This window comes from Oxyura jamaicensis, chromosome 1 (assembly GCF_011077185.1).
Source record: "Oxyura jamaicensis isolate SHBP4307 breed ruddy duck chromosome 1, BPBGC_Ojam_1.0, whole genome shotgun sequence".
Classification (NCBI taxonomy): Eukaryota; Metazoa; Chordata; class Aves; order Anseriformes; family Anatidae; genus Oxyura; species Oxyura jamaicensis.
Genome location: NC_048893.1, coordinates 78,343,787 through 78,367,629, shown reverse-complemented (window position 1 = coordinate 78,367,629; position 23,843 = coordinate 78,343,787). Strand labels below are relative to the sequence as shown.

At 42.4% G+C, this 23,843-nt stretch overlaps 2 protein-coding genes across 2 annotated transcripts; one reads left to right on the top strand and one right to left on the bottom strand.

Annotated features, from left to right (window-relative positions):
- Window positions 1-8,290: 8,290 nt before the first annotated feature.
- LOC118158038 (C-type lectin domain family 2 member L-like) lies at window positions 8,291-10,830 on the bottom strand. The gene is made up of 6 exons (XM_035312598.1): window positions 10,803-10,830; window positions 10,366-10,456; window positions 9,747-9,910; window positions 9,365-9,468; window positions 8,532-8,695; window positions 8,291-8,339 (listed from the first exon to the last, which is right to left on the bottom strand). The coding sequence occupies exons 2-5, from the start codon at window positions 10,454-10,456 to the stop codon at window positions 8,566-8,568; spliced, it is 489 nt and encodes a 162-aa protein (XP_035168489.1). The 5' UTR covers window positions 10,803-10,830; the 3' UTR covers window positions 8,291-8,339; window positions 8,532-8,565.
- A 260-nt stretch (window positions 10,831-11,090) lies between these two features.
- On the top strand, window positions 11,091-23,488 carry LOC118158029 (C-type lectin domain family 2 member L-like). Its single transcript, XM_035312586.1, has 5 exons — window positions 11,091-11,363; window positions 12,705-12,758; window positions 14,739-14,920; window positions 17,021-17,124; window positions 22,773-23,488. Exons 1-5 carry the CDS (start codon window positions 11,285-11,287, stop codon window positions 22,876-22,878), a joined length of 525 nt encoding a protein of 174 aa, XP_035168477.1. The 5' UTR covers window positions 11,091-11,284; the 3' UTR covers window positions 22,879-23,488.
- The last annotated feature ends 355 nt before the right edge of the window (window positions 23,489-23,843 follow it).

Genomic DNA, 23,843 nt, shown 5'->3' with positions numbered 1-23,843 from the left:
CCCTTCCCTTCCCTTCCCTTCCCTTCCCTTCCCTTCCCTTCCCTTCCTTGCCCTGCCCTGCCCTGCCCTGCCCTTCCTGTCCCTTCCTTGCCCTGCCAGCCATCTGTGAGGTAGTAGATGCAAACTTAGCACACCTGGGAAATAAAGCCTACATCTTCAGGGGGTGGAGGCCCTGATATTTCATAAATAGCCACCATTTCCCTTAAGAATTATGTGTTTTCCTAGAAAGGGAATAGGGAAATATGTTTGTTATTACTTCTGACCAATATATCTCTTAAGACTGCATTCAAAAGTACAGAAATATTTTTATGTGTATATATGATTTCACTGAAACATATAGACTAATAAAAATATGAAGAATAGCTAAACCCTTTTCTCCTCATCTGACATAGCTAAGCCATGGAAGAACATATGGCTGGAAAATCAGACATATTAAACTGTCTGCAGTTTGAATTTTGTATCACACATATATTTACTGAAAAGGCTTAGACTAAGTATGATTCTGGACTGCAATATGCTCAGCTAAAAGTAATTCTTATGATAATCAGAGGCAAGGGAAGTCCAACCAGGACACCACATAATTTCATTCCTCTTCTAATGCTGGACAAGACATATTTTCCTGTGGTATCTGGAAAAAGTGCACAGAAAGTTAAAGGCAATGAACCAACCAAGCAACTACTTTCTTTCCTCTGACTTCTTTTCTTTAGGGAGCCCATGTCACAGAGGCCAGGCAGCTTCATCTGACGGAATTATACATTTATTCTGCTTCAGCTGTTAAAATGGACACAACAAGTTTGCCCTTCTGTGTTAGATAATCCATTATGTTATCCTCATCTCCTGAGAAAGGAGACGAGGACACAGCACGTGCTATGCAAACCATAGCTGGTCATCAGTGTCCAGATTTCAGCCAGGCAAAGGCATACTGTGTAATTTTCTGCAGCTGCACAGGGTTAGTTGAACCGTACGGAAGGACTGTCAGGATCCACGTGTATGGCTTCATGGTCAGGGCAGCACAGTAATGAGACAGGACAGGGGTTATTCTCCCTATACTAATCTGACCAACACCAGCTAGAATAGCAGAGCAGCTCTTCTACAAGTTTACCCACATAGATTAATTGCTGAATATTCAGGAGGTTTCAATTCAACCAGGGTATCCACTGCTGACAGAGTATCCATTGCTGACAGAGTATGGCACCTCCAGCTGTGAATTGCCTGACATTGACCTGAGTGGACATAGACAGCTGGAGGTGTTGTTGAGGGTCATTGGTTTCCAAATGTAATGGTCCCTTCCCTTTTCACAGTGAATGATGAGTATTGGATGATACATCAGGAATGTCACCAAGAGACTACCCAGCCTCGTTACAGCCTCATGACTATTATCCACTGCTGTTGTTTCGCATGGGCACCAGTGATACAGGCAGGAGAAGTCTGAGAAGTATGAAGAAGGATTACAGAGCCCTGAGAGCAGCAGTAAGGGTCTCAGGAGTGCAGGTAGTTTTTTCATCAGTCCTCCTGGTCAAAGGGAAGGGGATTGAAAGAGTCAGTAGAATCTGGCAAGTCAACAGATGGTTACAGGACTGGTGCCACAGACAGAGGTTTGGCTACTTAGACCATGGGACTCACTCTGAGAAACCTGGTCTGCTGCGGGCTGCTGGGGTCCATCTGCCAGAGAAGGGTAAGAGCATCCTCAGTCAGAGGCTTGCCAAGCATGTGAAGAGGGCTTTAAACTAGAGTAGCCGGGGGAGGGGACCTCAACCCATCCCACTCCTCCCAGTTGATGCCAGTGTCAGTGATAGATGCCCAGAGCATGGAGAAGGGTCACAGTCAGCAGGAGAGCACTTGAAGAGCAGCACAAAGGAATTCCAGCCACTCCAGCCAGTAAGTCAGCTTGATCAGGGGCCCAGCTCAAATGTCTCTATGCTAATACATATAGCAGGGGGAATAAACAAGAAGAGTTAAAGATGTATGCACGCCTGCAAGACTATGACCACATTGGCCTTACAGAGACGTCGTAGGATGGCTCCCGTGACTGCAGTATTGGAATGAAAGGATACAGGCTCTTCAGAAAAGACAGATGGAGCGATGAGTAGGGTCATTGCCCTCTATGTCAATGAGCAGACTCTAGACTTTAGGGCAGCAGGCTTTGGCGTCTTCAGGGATATGCTTGGTAGAATACCATGGGACAAAGCCCTGGAGAGAAGAAGGGCCAAGAAAACTGGTTAATATTCAAGGATCACCTTCTCCAATTCAGGAGCAGTGCATCCCAGCAAAGATAAAGTTAGCGAAAAATGCCAGGAGGCATGCATGGATGGTCCATGACAAACTCAAGCAGAAAAAGGAGGCCTACAGAGTGGAAGCAAGGACAGATAGTCTGCTAAGAATACAGGGAAATTGTCAGAGCAGCCAGGGATGAGGTTAGGAAAGCTAAAGCTGTATTTGTATTAAGTTTGGCCAGGGACATCAAGGTCAACAAGAAAGGCTTCTATAGGTATGTCAGTGATAAAAGGAAGGATAGAGAAACTGCGGACCCTCTCAGGAAAGAATAGGGATACATTTTCACATGGGATATGGTGAAGGCTGAGGTATTCAATGATTTTTTTTGCCTCTGTCTTCACCAGCAAGTGAGGCCATGGAGAAATGGCCTCAAGTTGCACCAGGGGAGGTTTAGGTTGGATATTAGATGCCAGCAGACTGTTGCAGCTCTCATGTCCCAGACTGCCAGTGCTGCATGCTCAGAGGACTTTTTTCCTGAACTTTGTGTTCAGGAAATATCACACTTCCTTTCCAGTAGTAGGAGGAAGCTTTGCACAGAGAAAATACTCTTTCAAGGAAGAAAAAAATATATATTTAAAAGTAAATGTGCTCTTTGACTCAAATTGGGGCTGATCTCCAAACCCCAGATTATTCCACTGAATGTGAACTGAATTTGTAGGGAACAACCAGAGAAAGTTCAATAATAATTATATTAATCATATTGATTATGTTAATTAGAATTAACAGCAGATGGTGTAGCAGTTCCATCTTATGAAACATAACACTGTCATGCTTTCCACAAGTCCAGATAGATGATGTGAGTTGCTCTTTCACTATCTACCAAGGCTGTAATGATACAACAGAGGGGTGCTCTTTTTGCAGAAATGCCTTGTGCTCTTTGTTGAATTTCCCTGGGTTGTGCTTACTCACTATGATAGTACACCATTCCCCCGTATGACAACCTTCTGGCCTCACCTTCAGACCCATGCCTTTCAACCCTCTTACCTCCTTTTAGTTGTGTCCTAACCCACAAGCATCGCATTTTTCTGTTTACTGCCTTTTAAGTAAACCAACACACTAACTTTGCACTATGAATAGTCTGCATCCATAACTATGAAAAACAATTCCTGTGACTGCAGAAACAGGAAGTTCATTTCTTACCAGAGGAAATCCTGCTAACAAAATGTTTCTTACTCTACCTGATTTTCATGGGGGGTTTCATGTCAGTTTTTACTTTGGTTTTTTTTTTTTTTTTTTTTTTTTTTTTTCAAAAAAGCAACAGCAACCAGTAGTATTACTTATAACCAACTGCATTCCCTACAAATTCAGTTCACATTCAGTGGAATAATCTGGGTTTTGGAGATCAGCCCCAGTTTGAGTCAAAGAACACATTTACTTTTAAATGTATATATTTTTTCTTCCTTGAAAGAGTATTTTCTCTGTGTAAAACTCCCTCCTAGTACTGGAAAGGAAGTATGATATTTCCTGAACACAAAGTTCAGGAAAAAAGTCCTCTGAGCATGCAGCACTGGCAGTCTGGGACATGAGAGCTGCAACAGTCTGCTGGCATCTAATATCCAACCTAAACCTCCCCTGGTGCAAACTGAGGCCCTTTCCCCATGTCCTGTTTCTTATTCCCTGGGAGATGAGACTGACCCCTACTCTGCCACAGCCTCCTTTGAAATAACTGTAGAGGGCAAAAAGGTCTCACCTGAGCCACTTTTTTTTTTTTTTTTTTTTTTTTTTTTTTTTTTTTTCCTAGGCTAAGTAACTCCAATCTTTTCAACCACTCCTGATAAGACTTGTTCTCTAGATGCTTCACCGGCTTCATAGCCCTTCTTTGGACACACTCCAGGGCCTCGATGTCCTTCCTGTAGTGAGGAGCCCCAAACTGAACACAGTACTCGAGGTGCGGCCTCACCAGAGACAAGTTCAGAGGGACAATCACTTCCCCAGTCCTGGTGGCCACACTGTTTCTGATATAAGCCAGGATGCTGTTGGCTTTCTTGGCCACCTGAGCACACTGCTGGCTCATATTCAGCTAACTATCAACCAATACCCCCAGGTCCTTCTCTGCCAGGCAGCTTTCTAACCACACATCTCCCAGCCTGTAGCTCTGCTTGGGGTTGTTGCGCCCCAAGTGCAGGACCCAGCACTTGGCCTTGTTGAACTTCACACAGTTGGCCTCAGCCCATCGGTCCAGCCTATCCAGATCTCTCTGCAGAGCCTTCCTAGCCTTAAGCAGATCAACGCTCTTGCCCAGCTTGTTGTCATTTGCAGACATACTGAGGGTGCACTAGATCCCCTCATCCAGATCATTGGTAAGGATATTAAAGAGAGCTGGCCCTGATGTAGCAGACTGACAAGAAATTACTGTAAAACGACCAGTACATACATAGTGCTAGAGGTGACAGACTGTGTAACTGAATTGCATCTTGAGATGCTGTACTGTGTGTCATCAGAGACATTGGTCCTGAATCAGCTCTCACTAATACCAAATTCACACCCAAGTTCTTCGACAGCCAACTGCACTGAGGTTATTCCTTCTAACACTGGTGCAAATGAAATCAGAAGTCTTACTTTGCTTTTCATGAGCAGAGCAGGTCCTTATAACCTGTGTAAATAATATACTGTGACATGAACAAAATACTAAGAGGAATGTAATGAGTCTTGATGACTTGCAGTGAGGAAGGCTCCCCTACTGAGTTTTCTAAAATAAAGGTTTGACTTGAGATCTGCAGCTTTCGGGAACCAAAAGCAGCTGGCATGCTAATGAATGATATTTGGATGCAGATGCCTCTTGTTCAGCTTGTTCTTCTGAAATCGGTGTTCAGGATCATGTGCTGACAACACCCAATACATGCACACAGAAAACTGGAAGGAAAGGTGATTATCCAAGAGTGACTGCATCTAGCAACTGTAACAGATGCTCACACAAGCCTGTGTTAAATGAACAAACATTGCAATAAATGATTCAAGCATACATAAAGAGATGTGGGAAAGCTTAAAAGCCCAGTCATGTGCAATTCCTTGAAGGTCAGCAGAATTATCATTTTTCTCATAGGTATGATGCATAATAACTATTTTAAAAAAAATATTTCCTTCTTGTGAATAACCATGTTTCAGCCATTTTTCCATCTCTTCACAAGGAACTTAAAAAACAGAAGAAAAATCTTCAGATATAGATTGATCTCAAAGCCATCAGTTGTTCAGATTCAGTCTTGGGATTCCAAGTAAGTTTCAGAGTTGACTGGATATTAAGATCCTATTTGTGGTCTGCATCTGATAAGATTATGAATTCGCCTCTCAAAAATCACAGATCCTCTTTTCTTTGCAAAAAAATAGGAACCTCTCCAACAGGTACGCATGTTGCATCTTTTAAGTAGCAAGCACAGTACTGTACTTTCCTTAGTAGGAGTAATACTGCAGTGGGACTAAATGGATCCAGACTGTTAGAAAGAAATTCTACCTCCAGCAGTTGCAGGTAGACGAATGAAGATCATGATCTGCAAAAATCACTGGCACTTCCAATGACACCAATTTTGCTGTTAACAGAGCCTCACTGAATTGATCATCCTTCAATCAAAAGCAAAGTTCATGCGCTGCTGTAGGCAATTTTTGAGGAAAGAAATGCCTCTGTCCCCAGGATGAGGGCATTTTCACCACATGATTTACAAGTTCTCAGTATCAAGCAAAAACAATGTCACTTCCAGGAAAGTGTCAATACTCGAAGTGGAGAAGAAAACAGAGAGATGACTACTTCAGCATCTAAGATTCTGTAATTGCATTTTATTCCTATCTTCTGAACTCCATATATTCTATAGTGGAGATATATATATATATATATTCTATCGCCACTAAGCACCACACAGCCATTTGCTCACCCTCCCCACTCCCTCTCTGGAGTGGGGGAGAGAATCAGAAAAAAAAAAACACCAAAGCCTGTGGGTTGAGATAAAGAGTTTATTAGGACAGAAAAGAAAGGAAAATAATAATAATAATAATGATAATAGTACTACTAATAACAGTGTGTATAAAACAAGTGATGCACAATGCAATTGCTCACCACCCGCTGACTGATGCCCAGCCTATCGCTGAGCAGCCGGTCTATCCACCCTGGCCAGCCCCCCCATATTAATTGTTCAGCAGGATGTCAGATGGTATGGAATACCCCTTTGGCCAGTTTGGGTCAGCTGTCCTGGGTCTGTCCCCTCCCAGCTCATGCTGCACCCCCAGCCTGCCTGCTGGCAGGACAGAGCGAGGAGCTGAAAAGTCCTTGGCTAAGTGTAAGCACTGCTCTGCAACAATTAAAACATCAGCATGATATCAACAATATTCTCATCCTAAATCCCAAACACAACACCATACCAGCTACTAGGAGGAAAATTAACTCTATCCTAGCTGAAACCAGGACACATTTGAACACCTCATGGAAAAAGAAGAAGGAAATCAAAATACCTTATGATATCTTACATGCCAGACAAATCAAAAGTTCCTAGTCAAAGAATTACTGAACTCCATAAAAAGCAGGAAGAGTCACATCACTGGGTTTGCTATGAGTTGCATTTTCAGTGTGACATTCATGTCTGTCCCACCATGTTTTCAGCTGCACAAAAAAAATCATGACTTGCAGTTCTGAAGCTTATCATCAGAGTTCTCAAAGAACATATCCATTGCAATGCCCTTCATCAGTTTTAGCCATGAAACTGCATTCCCAAGAAATAACTTTTGTTCTTTGTAACAGACACTTTATCATCATTTTCTTGTTTCCTGCCAATTTGTAACCAACAACCTCGTTTTGGAGAGTCACTATAGTTCCCTAAAGGGGAAGGAAGATCCAGGAAACTACAGGCCAGTCGGTCTCACCTCTGTCCCCGGAAAAGTGTTGGAACAGCTTGTTCTGGATGCCATCTCCAAGCAATTGAAAGAGAAGGCTATGAGGAGTAGTCAGTATGGATTCGCCAAGGGGAAATCCTGCTCAACCAACCTTGTTGCCTTCTATGATGGCATCACCAGCTGGGTAGATATGGGGGAAAGGTGGATATCATCTACCTTGACTTCAGCTTTGATACTGTCTCCCACGACATCCTGCTGACAAAGCTGAGAAAGTTTGGGATAGAGGAGTGGACGGTAAGGTGGGTTGAGAACTGGCTGACTGGCCAAGCTCAGAGGGTGGTGATCTGCAGCGCAGAGTCCAGCTGGAGACCTGTGACTAGTGGTGTTTCCCAGGGGTCGGTGCTGGGTCCGGTCTTGTTCAACATCTTCATCGACAACCTTGATGAGGGAATAGTGTCTGCCCTCAGCAAGTATGTCGATGACACAAAGCAGGGAGGAGTGGCCGACACGCCAGAAGGCTGTGCTGCCATTCAGTGAGACCTGGACAGGCTGGAGAGATGGGCAGGAAGAAACCAAATGAAGTTTAACAAGAGCTAATGTAGAGTCCTGCACCTGGGAAGGAACAACCACAGGCTAGGGGATGACCTGCTGGAGAGGAGCTCTGAGGAGAAGGACCTGGGGATCCTGGTGGATGACAGGTTGACCATGAGTCAGCAGTGTGCCCTGGTGGCCAAGAAGGCTAATGGGATCCTGGCGTGCCTTAAAAGGAGTGTGGCCAGCAGGTCAAGGGAGGTGATCTTCCCCCTCTACTCTGCCCTGGTCAGGCCTCACCTGGAGTACTGTGACCAGTTCTGGGCTCCCCGGTACAAAAAAGACAGGGATCTCCTGGAAAGAGCCCAGTGGAGAACAAAAAGATGATACAGGGCCTGGAGCATCTCCCCTATGAGGAAAGTCTGAGCAATCTGGGTCTGTTCAGCCTTGAGAAAAGAAGACTGAGGGGGGATCTTATCAATGATTATAAACTGTGGGAGACAGAGGGATTTGGCCAACCTCTTTTCAATGGTTTGTGGGGACAGGACAAGGGGCAATGACCACAAAATGTATCACAGGAAGTTCCACACCAACATGTGAAAGAACTTCTTCATGGTGAAGGTGACGGAGCACTGGAACAGGCTGCCCAGTGTGGTTGTGGAGTCTCCTTCTCTGGAGATATTCAAGGCCCTTCTGGAGCCTACCTGGGCAACCTGTTCTAGGGAACCTGCTTTGGCAGGGGGGTTGGACCTGATGATCTCTTGAGGTCCCTTCCAACCCCTACAATTCTGTTATTCTGTGATTCCCATGGAGATGTCTGGATGTGATCCTCCGCCACTGTACCCCTTGGTCTTGTGGACCCCCTACAGCAATGACTCCCTGTATTCTAAATTCCAATTTCATATGAAGAAAGTTTCTGTATTTGAACATCCAGCTGTTCCCTATTTAGACTGTCTTTGGATCAAACTGACCAAGGGTGCAAAGCCAGTTCCTCTGTGAAGAGCACTTTTTAGTAGAGACGAAGGCTGAGGTTATATGGACACAATCTCCATCATCTGTTATATTGACATGAAACCTAAAAAAACAAGAGAAATAAAAAATTAGAGCAGAATTTTGGCCTAAAATTTACAAGATCTATTTCTTATTCTGTGTAAAATTGGCTCCTACAAACTGCAGAGAAAAAAAAAAAAAAAAAAAAAAGAATAATTTAAAATGATTCTCTTTCTCACTGGGATGATAAGAATTTGAAATGCGTTGTCCATGGTAATGCTCTGATGAGCCTTCTATTAATGTAAGTTGCTTTGATCTCCACAGGAACATACCATGTGTGCTTGTACTTCGCAACTTACAAATTAAAAAAGGCACAGATCACTCCCTGGCAAGACAGCTATATTTTTTCTGACAGATATTGGCAGAATTCCCATCTAAGCATGGAGTTCGTATAGGGGCAGATATTCCCCACAGTGATACACGTTTTATACACTACCATTTCTTCCAGTGTGGATGCAAATCCACAAGAATAAAGGGACTCTATGACTATTCCAGCTTATTCTTTGCCCCTTCTGCACTTCTATTGGGACCAAACTAGATCAGTATTAGTACTTTTATAGTCATATGACAACCCTCATTTGAGAGAATATGCCAGTTTAGCTACAGTGGAATAGTTAATACAGAATAACTTTTCTACATGGACACAAAAGCTATGGACTCTCCCCTTGCATAGCGTATTTGAAAGAAAGCTCACAAATTTGTGTTAAGTGACTCTCCATTCACCCAGAAGAATTTATTTTCTGTCTTTTGTAGTCCAATCCAGAAGTCTATAGTGCGCATTCGATATAATATAAATTCCTAGGCAAAACACAGAATAAAAGAACATATGTGTGATTAGATCTTTAAGAAATGACTATCATTTTATAGCTTTTTATTAAAAAACTGTGTATATATACACTGTGTCACAGAATATCTGACTCAGCACTGTTTTGACTGTTATGTCACTCTAATTCCTTGAATGCCAGCTAAACTGTGTCTCTATCAAATTCCAGCTATACAAGGAAACAAGTGACAGAGTTACGGAAACCATTCTGGCAGCAGACATAACACTAAATTCAAGCCACTAGAAACCTTACCAGATCTTGGGGGTGGTCAATTACTGCAAGGGAAGCTCCAAAGTCAGAGCAGAACTTCTGACTGGAATTCCAGTCTGCCACAGATCCTGAATGATAGTAACATTTCCTCTTGTAATATAGCCAGTCATCAGGGCATGGCTCCAGGTCTAGTAATCTAGGTGAATCTTTTGTTCAAATAAAGAGAACATGACTTCCTTAGCATTAAGTTTTTAAATAGAGTTGTATACACATTTGCAAATTCCAGACCCGTGTCCTCTAGCTTAAAAATCTCTGAGACTTGCACTGAATCAAGCAAGACATAGGCAAACACAATAAAATTAAGTATATATTGTGCCATTCCTCAGCATTTTGCTAAGCTGCAGTCTAATGAAACCTTGCATAGTGTTAAAAAATAGAGTCAAATTAATGCCAGAGGAAACAACTACAGATTACCTAGGCAACAATTTAGTTTATTTTTTTTCAGATAATCCTTTCCCTGTTCCTGCAGCCATAGTGAATGGGAGGGGGGAATACCAGTGGAAATGCCTTTTACCCACCAGCAATGCACAGACAGCAGAATGAAAGGCAGAAATACCGAATCTCTCAGCCCCAGGCTAGATTTTTTAATAAATGCACTCACGCAAGATAACCCCTATTAAGATGAAAATCACAGCAAGACAGATGACAATTCCAGCAACTCTTTTCCAGAAAAAAAAGGTGTGAACACACATCTAAGGAAAAAAAAAAAAAAAAAAAAATCAATGCACGTCAAGAACCAAACCACTCAAGAACTCAAGGACCAAACCAAAGAACTCAAGCTCATTATGATTTTCAAAGTACCAAACGCCTGCAACCACCCCTGGAATGCCTGTGTATTACCCACCTTCAGCGCCTCTAAATCTAGATCGGGTTTCCAAAGGCATTAAGCTGCCATATCCCAGAGAGATACTTTCAGAAAACCATCCTCCGAGCGCTTACACCCTATGGGAAGAGAGAAGAGAGGTCTCAGAAGAGAGACAGACTGTACCCAGCACCAGACTCCGGGCACGGCTGTCACCGTCCCCTCCGCTGTCTCACCTCACGACGCCCCTCGTTCCGGCTGTCTCGCCTCCAGGCACACACCCGAGTGGCCACGGGGACCCCCCTTCTGGCAGCTGGCGAGCAGAAAACGGGGACGTCGGGCGCCGCCCGACGCGGCGCCCCAGCAGGAACCAGAGGTGAAGCAGGGGCCGGTAGCTGGAGCCTCCCCTTTCAGTTTCGGTCACGGTGCCGGCTCTCTCCCTCCTCCGACGGGCTTTATCGTTTTGCTTCCTCGGCTGGGGGAGCCCCTTCTCAGCAGCTTTCCGAGCGTGCGATGAAAGCAGGTTAGGGAAGGGCAAAAGAGGGGAAGAAGCCTGGCAGTTCATCTGCAGGTGTCTTGCAGCCTAGAACAAACATAGTATAGCTTATTTCCTGTTTTCCCAGCTGTGTAGATGGGACTTGAAGATGAGCAGGGAGGCTGCGACCCTCCGGACTGCAGAAGCCTTTGCTGAGGACGTAGACACCTTGAATTGTATGCAATGTGCCTTTCAAACGCCTCACAGGTTGTCGAACAAGAGTCAGTGGTTCATTTGCTGCGAAGATGGTGCTGCACAAAATGTAAGATTTTTATATTATGTAAGACATCTTCCTGCAGGGTGTCTGAAATCTAGCTTGAAATCCAGGTCACTTGGCTTGGACAAGATAAGGAGATGATAATTTATTTTGGGGTAAAGTTGTAGATACACAATTTAAGATACCTATTTGTGCCTACTCCAAGTGTTCTCTTTTGTGTGAAAACAAGCATTTTTCCATGTGATAATTTATCTATATAGCATACTGTTGGTTAATATGTAGGAAGTGAAGGCAAACCTCATTAGAGAAAATAGTCTGTGCGTTTGCAACAGATGAGCATCTGCCTTTCATCTGTGTTGAAATATGTCTGTGAAAGAGAGCTTGTGGCAAAGTGTGAGAAACAATCTGCCGCCAATAGCACAGGCTCAGGTGAGGATTTCAGTGAAGTAGCATTTTCATTTGTGATTACAATGGTGGGCATCCTTCAAGTAGGAGTGCACAGCAGAGGTGTATCATAGTCCTGTATTCCCTATTACCCAATGCTTGATTCCTTCTGTTTCCTCATTGGCTGAGTGCTACAGGTTCACAAACTACTCGACACTTATTACTATACCATATATGTGAAATTTTATTTGACCAACCTTTAATTCCTCCTTTTCATTTTTTCCCCTTCTTCTCTCATGACTAGAAGGCCTCTGATATTTTGTTTTTACTGATTTTACACTGTTTGTCTTGTTTTTCTTAGCTATCCTCCTTTGGGACAGTGGGATCTTGCCCTTATCTGCTTAACTTACTCCCCACTATTATCCCACTGTTATGCCTGCACAACTGCTTTTGAATATGCAAGGTTAGTGGGATTTCCCACTGCAAAAACACAATTTTGTTTCTCACAAAAGGGAAAATAGTTTTGATTCAGTGTTGCAGCCATACGCGGAATCCGAACCTCATCCTTTAATGGTTGAATTGTGTGAGAACATTCTCCCACCTTCCAAACGTGCATGTAGCTTGAGTGAAGTCAGTGATGACCTACAGATTTTCAGACTTCAGAGGTTAGTGCTAAGAGGTCTCTAAAACATGGTGAAGGAGACTAGAAGGCTTAAATTTGCTACATTGCAATTTGTGCATCTGTTGAAAACTTTTGTATATTTATGGATCAAAACAATGCCAATTAGACAATGACTGCCATTTTGGTAAGCTGTCAAGTTACGCAAATATCATAGAATCATATCAATTCAGACTGCCTTTTTTGACTTCAGTAGTACTTTGTATTTAAATTATTAAACTTTAAATTAAATGCTATTCTGCTGCTGTTTCATAAATACACAAATACAGTTTGAGCCTAAGTGCTCATATATACAAAACCATTAATGATCTTCTTTTTCACAGGCAAGTTTCAGTGTATTGCATTTCTGCTGGTGATGATCATCATTTTATTTGTTGGTAAGCCTTTGAAAGATTTTCCATTTGAGATATGTTTCCTCTGACTACTGGGCTTCAGGATCACAGTGATCAAACACAGCAACATGGTACTGTTGCAGAGTCACAACACCTGGGACTTCTGCCACTATTTCAGGTTTGATGTTGGTATAAGGTTGAATAACATCCAGGCAGAGTTTAAAATGAGGGAGAATTTTCCCTACAAATAAAATTCAGATGATTTAGCTGTGAAATTTCTTTTCTTTCTTTTTTGTTTGCTGAGTCTTTGCTACTCTTCAGAACCTAGTTTCTTGCCTGGCCATTCATGTGGCACATGGATGTCCTGTCGGTGCTTATACCAGCAATCTATCTGATTATACCAGCTGGTGTTCTCTCAGCATCACATCTCCAGGCACAGACTCCAAGGTTGTTGTGTCTGCTCTTATATCTGGTCTTGATGGCTTTTTTATTATCACATCTGGAAGACAACTACGTCATACAGCTAGATTATCTTTCTTACAAATGGTCTTTGGCTGTCATTCTGCCTTTTTGTTTTTAAAAATCAGTTTGTGTTGCATGCTGTATTTTTAAGAAAAAGTCAGCCTTACCCAGCACTGCCACAAGGGAAGCGAGATGTGCATCTGCTCTCCCATGCAGAGCTCATCAATAGGAGCACAGGCTGTGCTGCCTGCTTTATTATTTGAGGTACCCAAGTCACTGGATGCATGTGAGTCTCAATGGAGGCTGTGTAGCTCAAGCCTGCACAGGGAGCTCTTGAACCCCTAGATTAAACCTACCTTCTCTCTGCCCCCTGTAACAACATGTGATATTTTAGTGAGGTCCTCTGCACATACATGGAAACAAATGGAGGACAATAGTGACATCTGTCCCTGTTAATTTTCCTTTCCGTTATTAGGCTTTTATTTCAACAGAAATAGCCACATTTTCTTGGAGGGATGGAGAGCAGTGCTCAGTGGAACTGCAGTTATTGTTAATGGAATAGCTGACTGGAAAGGAAAAAAGAGACCCAAGTGTGGCAACAGCAGGCTGTGGAGTCTGGGAAATCAGTTCTCTTTCTGCAAGCTGCCGTACTCAATAACGGTCTGTTACTGTCACTTCAAGGACAGCCATCACCAAGCACAAGCAGTGGATAAATGTGCTCTGGGTGAGGAAGGTCTGGATTCAATCCCAGTAGGATAACCCAGGAAATATACTTTGTACTCAGGGTGAGCCTGCAAGAGTTAGAAAAGACAGGATGCTGCACCCAAAAGGTCACTGTAACTTTTCAGTAACAATCAGACTATTTTTTTTTTTGGATAATAGAAACTGTAGTAAATGGACATTAATTCTCTTTAACAAAAGAAATTAAAGTAAACACTAAAGCAAAACATACCAGTGAATCTTCTCACCCTCATAGAGCTACTGTGACAGAAAGAAGATGAAGGGGGACATCAAAACATGCTGGGGAATAACTCCAAATAACCATTCTCCAGACCATTGTCTCCAAATAACAATAATTTTACCTCTTCATTAACAGACAAATTTCATTTTCATCATATCAATATCTAATTTACTTACCTTCACACGTTTCTCAAACACTTAAAAGGTCTGATACAAAATCAAAGTAAATTGTCTTGATGTTGAAGCAACTTCTTTACTTAAAGTAAATTTTATCAATAAATTCATATAATATTATATTTATTACCCTATTACTGGATTAAAAAATATGTCAATACCTCTAATTCTCTAAAATACGTGTTTTCCAGGCCTATTTATTTTCTGTCGATTTTAGTAATCGGGCTGCTGTCCTCAACTCACACATTTCTTAGTCGAAGACATTGTCTGAAAGGCACAGAAGGTCAGGACCCTTGACCTTCTTTTGGCTTCTCTTCTGGCATCTAGTGTGGCATTGGCTTTCAAAAAAAATCTGCACTTTATGTTGTTATGCTAATGAATGCTATGATTTTACAAGGTAGAAATTTTGTTCTCCCTTTTCCTTTGTAGTTCTAGTACTTAAGATATATCAGCGTGGGAACCTTCATTCTGAGAAGTGTCCCAGTGAGTGGATAGGTTACAGAAAGAAATGTTACTTCATATCAGAAGAGGAAAAAAACTGGACATCTAGTCAGGCCTTCTGCGCTAAGAATGAATCTTTGCTTGCTGTTTTTGAAAATAAGGATGAAATGGTAATGGAACATAAAACAAACCAATACAACTTCTGTATCTCACTCTTTTCTTGACTGTTATCTACAAAGCTCTCTTTTTCTTATCTTGTAAATCTTTGTAAAATAAACAAGCTGTGTGAATTCAGGTAGTGAAAAGTACCTAAGTAAGTAACTGTCTCACTGCAGCAGATGCAACAGCACTAAAAGCTTTCCCATGCTGCTTTTGTGCCTGGATTTGACTTGAATGACTTTGAAAAGCTCTTTTTAAACAAATCAAATAATTTACAGTTTTCCTTTTCTGTCCTATGTATCTTCATCTTCAAAGCAAGTATGAATCAATCGAACTCTCAGTATAGGCAAATAAATATATCCTTTGCTTTCTAAAAGAAACCAATCCTTGGAAACCAGCATAATGGAAATCAACCATTTAATCTACTTGTATCTGATTTTAGATTGACTTAATGCATCTTAGAGATTCATGCTTATACCAATGGTGGGAATATACCTCCATGGAAGCTGGTTTAGACATTTCTCATTCTAATAATTTTGTTAAGACACTAATTTGCCTATATTATGGTCCAATTGCATTGAGTTGAATGCTAGTGACATCTTGCTACTTACTGCATGTTACTAAAATTGCAATTTGCTTTTACAGACTTTCTGCCTCTTGAGTAATGTCAATGAGAAAGTAGTTTCATCAGAAAGTTATTTTTTAAATAGGTTGACATTTGAGCTTTGTTACTGTGATTTTTAATCAGAGGTCAAAAGTCTACTTTTCTGGCTGGCTGCTACACGGTGGTGGTGTACCAGCTCTTGAAACAGAGGAAACCTCAGTGAAATTACACAGTTTAATCACATCTAAATTTGTCTTGAGCTAATAAGTATTTTTACAGTGACAAGAATTTCAACAATGACAAAGATGCAGAACATAATTCTTACTTCTGTATGAGTCCCTTGCTGAATGTGGTCTCTGATTTTATCCTATAATCAGACTCCTTTCTTTGTCAGACATATTTGCCAACTTGTCCCCTCTCCAGCAAGCCCCTTCTGCATTGTTGCCCTGTGAGTGGGACATCGCCTGACTGATGTGTTAATACTTCTTTTCCTTACTTATCTAAATGATCCACTTTTAATTTAGTGCTTGTAATGTTCAGCTGATAATTGGCTAGGTAGAAATTGGTGTTATTTAAACTGCTGCTTAAAAACCTCATACGTACAAACTACGAACACACCTTATAAAAGTAAAGCACAAGTACAATGACATTGGCCTACTGGGTCAGCCTCGTGCTTTGTGTCATGAGGTGTCTGGTCTCCATCACTGGGTAGCGTTAGCCACACCAGAAAAAGGTCCATCAACAACTGCAGAAATGTCACTGGGACCATACCAAGACAGTTTATTTTGAACAGTATTGATCTGAAATTGCTTGGGAAGAGTGGAGGAGTAGAAGGCTACATTACTTTCATGTTAATTATTAAGTCCATGCTGACAGCTAACATCCATATCATTTCTAATTTCACTGAGTCTAATGACAGCTTGTTGCAAGGAGTTCTATAATATTAACCTATTGCAAGTGCCGCTTCTGCTGTTTTCCATCAGCCTTTGCTGTGTTTGATATAGGTTGTTGTAAACTTCTGAGGTAGTGAACTGTCTTTTACTCTTTTTATCTAGATACCCACAATGCTTTAAATAAGAACTGGGAAGGGGAGGAGCTGCCATATGCCCATCTGAACTGCAGTTTAAACATACCTGTTTGTACCATCCCCTTTATACCAAGCTGCATATGTAGAGATTGATAAACACATTTAGGCATACATGTATATAAACAATACATGGTGTTTGGGTATTTTTGAGTGCAGTGAATGGTAGTAACTTTTAAGGGTATAGAATTGAATAGTTTAACTTAAGGTTATGATACTAAAACAATTGATTCACAGGCTCAATTAGGGTCAAGAAAAAAGAGTCAATTCATAAATGTCAATGAAATACTTAATGAAAACCTTCTAGATGACAGTATGATGAACTAGTCCTCCTCTGAAGTCACAGGAGGGATTTGCTTCTTGTTGTGAGAACTCATGTTGATAAAATACTTTTTTTTTTTTTTTTTTTTTTTTTTTTTTCAGTATTCTTTAGTTAAGCTATTGAAAATAGATGACTCTTGGATTGGATTGTGCAAGAAAGGTGAACGTTTCTACTGGGAGAATGGCACTGCCTTGAACATGAACTTGTAAGTTCCTTTTCATCGAATAATACATACCAGGACACTGAGAATACCATCAAGTGCTTAACCAAATGTAGACCTGGGGTTTGCAGCACAATGTAATTTCTGTCCACATTTTTTTTTTCTGCTGGGACTTACAGCCATGACTTTGAAAAGAAACTCTTTGCAGTTATTACTGATCTAAATCCAAAAGTGCCAATGAATGGAGAGAAGTCTGATTCAAAAATGAAAACAAAACAAAACAAAACAAAACAAACAAAAAAAAAAACAACGATGTTTTGTTAGCTCAGCACAGTAAGATGTTATTGGTCATCCCTACTTACTTTAATGTTGATATGTTTTTCAGTATCTAGTATAGACATTTCAACTTCCAGATCTTCAAAGATCATGGTTTCTAGTGTGATCCTTTGTTCTCATCTTCCTGAAAGACACAATATTTAGCAAAAGCTGTTTCAGTATGGCTCATGATGGTGTTGTCTTATGTAGTTGTAGTTGAGGCATTAATTTTCATTAGCTATTAGGAGATAGCAATTAAATCTGTGTCTCAATGGATCTATTTAAACTGTTCTCAGCTTCTGTCAGATTCATTTTTTTGCTGTTATAGGTCTCCCACAGCCCTCTCTTTGCCACTTTGCTCTCTTTTAGACCTCTCCCAAGTAATTTTTCTGTCTACGAATTCATTTGTATTAAAACTATGTAAAGTAACTTTTTGTTGCATCATACCAAAGTATGATCTTTCCAATGTGTTCTAAAGATGTTTCATTTGGAATCCCCATTTCCTTCTTTCTCAGCAGTAATCCAACCTCTGTGACCAATTCTATTGGTGCAGTTCTAAAAATATTTGATAGACAAGGGACCTAGTTGTTATTTACATCCCTCAGTTTCTCATTTCCTTTACACTGATGTCATTTCTCACAGAGTATTTTTAAACAGTGGTGGAAGTGCCATGAACTCACAGACATGTTTTTCTAAACCTCCATCCTCCCTAGCATCTTGCCCTTCTTAGGAATTCTGAAGAAAAATAGTTGTGATTGGAATTCTTCCTGGGGGTCAGTTTTCACTTTCAATTTGTACCTATGTCAAGATTATTGGCATTATTCCATGCCATCAGTAAATGTTTAACCTGTTCTATTTTTGCCTAGATAGTTCTGTCTATCATTGGAATCCAGATTTTAGGGGAGCTGGGACTTTGGCCAGACCCAGAAACACCACTGCCAAGGTTTTCTTGTTCAGTACAGGTACCAGTATGATTTCTTCAGATATATTGTCTATCGGTAGTCTTAGCAGGTCACCTGTTACTCTCACATTAATTTTTTTTTTGGAATCAGAGAGAATGAAGTGACAGGTAGGAAGGAATCATAGAATCGTAGAATGGTTTGGGTTGGAAGGGACCTTAAAGATTATCTACATCCAACTCCCCTGCCATGGGCAAGAACACCTGCTCAGCTGCTCAAAACCCCATCCAACCTGGCCTTCAACACTTCCAGGGAGGGGGCATCCACAGCTTCTATGGGCAACCTGTTCCAGTTCTTCACCACCCGCATAGGAAATAGTTTCTTCCTAATATCTAATCTAAATCTACCCTTTTTTAGTTTAAAGCCATTACCCCTTGTCCTATCAGTGTTGATAGGACAAAGAGTCCCTCCCCATCTTTCCTGTAGACCTCCTTTAGATACTGGAAGGCCACTATAAAGTCTTCCTGGAGCCTTCTCTTCTGCAGGCTGAACAATTCCATCTCTCTCAGCCTGTCTTTATAGGAGGAGCGCTCCAGCCCTCTGATCATATTTGTGGCCCTCCTCTGGACCCAGTCCAACAGGTCCTTGTCTTTCTTGTGCTGGGGGCCCCAAAGCTGAATGCAGTACACCAAGTGGGGTTTCATGAGAGCAAAATAGAGGGGGAGAATCTCCTCCCTCAACCTGCTGGCCACACTTCTTTTGATACAGCCCCAGATACAGTTGGCTTTCTGTGCTGCAAGCACACATTGCCAACTCATGTTGAGTTTTTAACCACCAACACCTCCAGGTCCTTCTCCTCAGAGCTGCTCTCAATCCATTCCCCGTCCAGCCTGCATTTGTGCTTAGGATTGCCCCAGACCATGAGGCAGCACCTTGTACTTGGCCTTGTTGAACTTCATAGTTTTGCATGTGCCCACCACTCCGGGTCCCTCTGAATGGTATCCCTTCCATACAGCATGTCAACTGCACCACACAGCTTCGTGTCACTGGCAGACTTGCTGAGGGTGCACTCAATCCCACTGTCCATGTCACCAACAAAGATGTTAATTAATATCAGTCCCAATACCTGCTCTGAGAGATATCACTCATCACTTGTCTCCACCTGGACATTCAGTTAGTGACCACAACTCTTTGAGTGTGATCATCCAGCCAATTCCTTCCCCAAGGAGTGGTCCATCCCTCAGATCCATGTCCCTCCAATTTAGAAATAAGGATATCATGGGGAGGTTCCAGTTGACTGGAAGCTGGCAAACATTGTTCCAATTTTCAAGAAGGGCAAGAAAAAAGACCATGGTAATTACAAGTACAGGTACTAAGGGAGGTAATAATTCTAGGTACAGGTACTAGGGGAGCTGGCTAGGAAAGGTGCCCTCCTAGATCTGTTTCTTGTGAATAGAGAGGATCTCATGGGTGGATTGGCAATTGGTGGTCATCTTGGCCATAGTGACTGTGAATTAAGTAGTCAAATTTAAAATATTTGGTGAGAGGAGGAGAACTGCCACCAGAACTTCAACCCTGTATATGGGGAAAACAAGCAGATTCCCATATGGAGCTGCTCAGGGAACTGGTGAGCAAGATCCCACAGGACCTTTTTTTTTGAAGACTTTTTTTTTGAAGACATTGGTGCCCATCAGTGTTACTCGGTTTTACATACCACCTTTTATGAGCACAGGAACAGGCAATTCCAGAATGTTGGAAGTCAAGCAAGCAGGACAGAAGGTTGGCTTGGCTGAGCAGAGTCTTGTAGACCATAGGCAGAAAAAGAAAGTGTGTGTCCACTGGAAGCGAGGTTGGGTGACATGGAAGGACTATAGAGATGATGTTCACCATTGCAGGGAGAAAATTTGTGTGGCTTCAATTAGAGTTGAAGTTGGCCAGTATTGTGGGGACTCCTTTAAAGGGCTTTTAAAAATATGCTAACAGCAAAAGGAGGACCAAGAAAACATTGGTCCATTACTGGATGACGATGGTCAGCTCACAAACAGGGATGTAGAAAAAGCAGAGATGCTTAATGCCTTCTTCGCCTCTGTTTTCAACACCAATTGTTGGGTTCTGAGTTGGAGGACCTGTGGTGGTTTTACCATGCTAGGCAGCTGAACACAACAACCGCTCTCTCACTCCCCCTCCTCAGAAGAGGAGGGGAAGAAGTAAAAGAAAGAACATCTCACGGGTTGAGATAAGGATAATTTAATTACAGGAAAAAATAATTATTAAGGAAAGATTATTATTAAACAATTTAACTAAAGGGAAAAAAGTGAAAGGGGAAAAGGGAGGGGGAAAGGGAAAAAACAAAATAAAACAAGTAAAGGCTATGTGGAAGTGCAGAAGAAAGAAATTACTCTCCGCTTCCCACAAATGAGCGATGCTTGACCACGTCCTCGAAGCAGGGCCTCAATGCACATTGCCCATGTTCAGGAGGAGGACAGACGTTTTTGCAGCGAGAGCCCTCCCCCCCCCCCCCCCCCCACTTCTTCCTTTTTCCACCTTTCATTGCTGAGTGTGACATGGAGGCTGGGGTCTGACCTGTTGGAGTGTGCAGCTCTGCAGAGAGAGACCTGAGAGTATGTATCAGCATACTCTCAGAGCAATGTATCCATGTGGCCAGGATGGCTGATGGTATCCTGGGGTGCATTCAGAAGATGTTGCCAGCAGGTCGAGGGAGGTGATCCTGCCCCCTACTCAAGCCCTGGTGAGGTCACACCTGGAGTACTGTGTCTAGTTCTGGGCTCCCCAGTACAGGAGGGACATGGAGCTACTGTAGTGAGTCCAGAGGAGGGCTACGAAGATGATTAGAGGCCTGGAGCACCTGTTGTACAAGGACAAGCTGAGGGAACTGGGCCTATTTAGCCTGAAAAGGAAAAAGACTGAGGAGAGGCCTTGTCAATGTGTATAGATATATGAGGGGAGGGCATCAAGGAGATGGAACTGGTCTCTTCAGTTGTTCCCAGTGAGAGGACAAGAGGAAACGGGCATAAACTGAAGCATAGGGAGTTCTGGCTGAATATGAGTGGTCACTTCTTTACTGTGAGGGTGACAGAGCACTAGAACAGGTTGCCCAGAGAGGCTGTGGAGTCTCCCTCTCTGGAGATATTCAAACCCCACCTGGATGCCATCCTGCACAATGTGCTCTAGGTGATCCTGCTCAGCAGGGGGGTTGGTTTAGATGATCTTCGGAGGTCCTTTCCAACCTCAGCCATTCTGTGATTCTGTGATGACACTGTCATGCTTTCCACAAGTCCAGGTAGATGATGTCAGTTGCTCTTTCACTATCCACCAAGGCTGTAACCCCACAACAGAGGGCTACCATCTGGCCTGTCAAGCACCATCTGCCCTTAGTGAAGCCATGTTGGCTGTCACCAATCACCTCCTTATTCTCCATGTGCCTTAGCATAGTTTCCAGTTAGTTTCCATAGTTTCCATCTGCTCGATGACCTTGGCAGGCAGAGAGGTGACACTGACTGGTCTGTAGTTCCCCAGGTCTTTCCCCCTTTTAAAAAATTGAGGTTATGCTTCCCCTTTTCCAGTCCTTGGTAACTTCACCGGACTGCTGTGACTTTTCAAATATGATGGACAATGGTTCAGCAACTTCGTCTGCCAGTTCCCTCAGGATCCTTATCAGGTCCCATGGATTTGTGTACCTTCAGGTTCCTTAGATGGTCCTGACCCTGATCTTCTTCTAGAGTGGGCAGTGCACTGTTCTCCCAGTCCCTGCCTTTGGATTCTGTGAAGTGGACAGTATGGCTAGAGCACTTGCTGGTGAAGATGGAGGCAAAAAAAAGCCAGTGAGTACCTCAGCCTCCTCCATGTTGGTTGTAGCCAGGTCTCCTGTTTTGCTTATTGAGGGGATACAGTTTCTTTTATCTTCCTTTGTTGCCCTGTGTACTTGAAGGAAAACTTCTTGACATTTTTTACATCTCTAGTCAAGTGCAGCTCTTCAGATCATCTTCAGCTGGATTAAGCATCTTCATAAGAAAAATCAGACCGGCTTTAGTGAATTTGTCATAAGCTGCAGACATCCCAGATTCCGCCACTGTTTATATTAGAAAATGTGAGGGATAAAACAGCTCTGCATCAGGCCTAACAAGCTCCCCCCTGCCCTGCTCTCCTGAATGTTTTTGGCCTCAGTAATTATAGTCTGCAGATATCATAAGCTGTCTTTTGTTTTTCCTCCTGTTACTATGTGATATCTAGTGTTGTCTGTTCACAGGAATGGGGATTTATGCAGCAGTGCATGAGCTAAATGGGCTTTTCTAACAAGACTTGTTGCTTGTTTTGAGCAGCTGAAACTACCATGTCCCAGGAGACAAAAGTCAACTGGAAACTACTTCAGTGGAAGTTTGTTTTACAGCAGGCTGAAATTGGCTCCATAGTAGAAGAAATTAATTAGTAATCACTTTTTTCTTCCTGTATTTTTTTCAGGTTTCAGATAAAGAATCATTCTGAGTGTGCCTACTTGCACTCCTTCACTGTCTCTACATCAGCATGCTCTTTGCCCAGGCGCTGGATCTGTACCTATTATCCCTAAAATAATAACTCGGATCTTCTGGGGATCTTGATAGTTAAGATGTATCTCTTTGGATAAATGGCAGTCCTGACATGGCCACAGACTTTTGTACCACCTGGAAGCCTAAACCAGAGAGGAGAAGGCTCCACATCAGCTTCCAGAAATATGCGCTCCATAACACACCAGCTCTCCTGTCCTAGGACAGAAGAGGAATATGCTTGGTCCAAGATACAGATCCTGTACAATGGAGACTACTTGTGCTGGCTGTCTAAGGCGAAGGTGCAGTGGGATTCCTGATAGTCTTCTGCTGCATAATGATCTCTTTAGTGTTGTCCTTCATCTCAGCTCATGGCTTTGTGGATGCCCACCAGCCAGAGATACTAACCAGCTGGCACAGCTGCAGAAGCTCTAAATCAAGGCTATTAGCTTTCTCCAAAAACTGATGTTTTTATAGTGCTTACTCACTATCTTAGTACACCATTTCCCCATCTGCCAACCTTCTGGCCTCACCTTCAGACCCACGCCTTTTGATCCTCTTACCTCCTTTTATTTTCTGTCCTAACTTGTGAGCATCGTATTTTTCTGCTTATTGCCTTTTAAATAAACCAATACACTAACTTTGCATTATGAATAGTCTGTGGCCATAACTGTTGAAAGCAATTCCTATGACTGCAGAAACAGGAAGTTCATTTCTTACCAGAGGAAATCCTGCTAAGAAAGTGTTTCCTACTGCACATTTCTGGAACACAAAGTGCAGAAAAAAATCCTCTGAGCATGCAGCACTGGCAGTCTGGGACATGAGAACTGCAACAGTCTGCTGGTAGCTAATATCCAACCTAAACTTCCCCTGGTGCAACGTGAGGCCCTTTCTCCATGTCCTGTTGCTTATTCCCTGGGAGATGAGACTGACCCCTACTCTGCCACAGCCTCCTTTGAAATAGCTGTAGAGAGCAATAGGGTCTCACCTGAGCCACATTTTTTTCTAG

Bases quoted from the DNA above. Each gene is read 5' to 3' on its own strand.
- LOC118158038 (XM_035312598.1), bottom strand. From the start codon at position 10,456: ATGTGTGTTCACACCTTTTTTTTCTGGAAAAGAGTTGCTGGAATTGTC. The intron at 9,911-10,365 runs GTGAGTGCATTT...TTTGAACAAAAG, and splicing joins CTTAATAGGGGTTATCTTGC to ATTCACCTAGATTACTAGAC. The intron at 8,696-9,364 runs GTGAGCTTTCTT...TTGTTTTTTTAG, and splicing joins GAGTCACTTAACACAAATTT to GTTTCATGTCAATATAACAG.
- LOC118158029 (XM_035312586.1), top strand. From the start codon at position 11,285: ATGTGCCTTTCAAACGCCTCACAGGTTGTCGAACAAGAGTCAGTGGTT. The intron at 11,364-12,704 runs GTAAGATTTTTA...TCTTTTTCACAG, and splicing joins AAGATGGTGCTGCACAAAAT to GCAAGTTTCAGTGTATTGCA. The intron at 14,921-17,020 runs GTAATGGAACAT...TTTTTTTTTCAG, and splicing joins TTGAAAATAAGGATGAAATG to TATTCTTTAGTTAAGCTATT.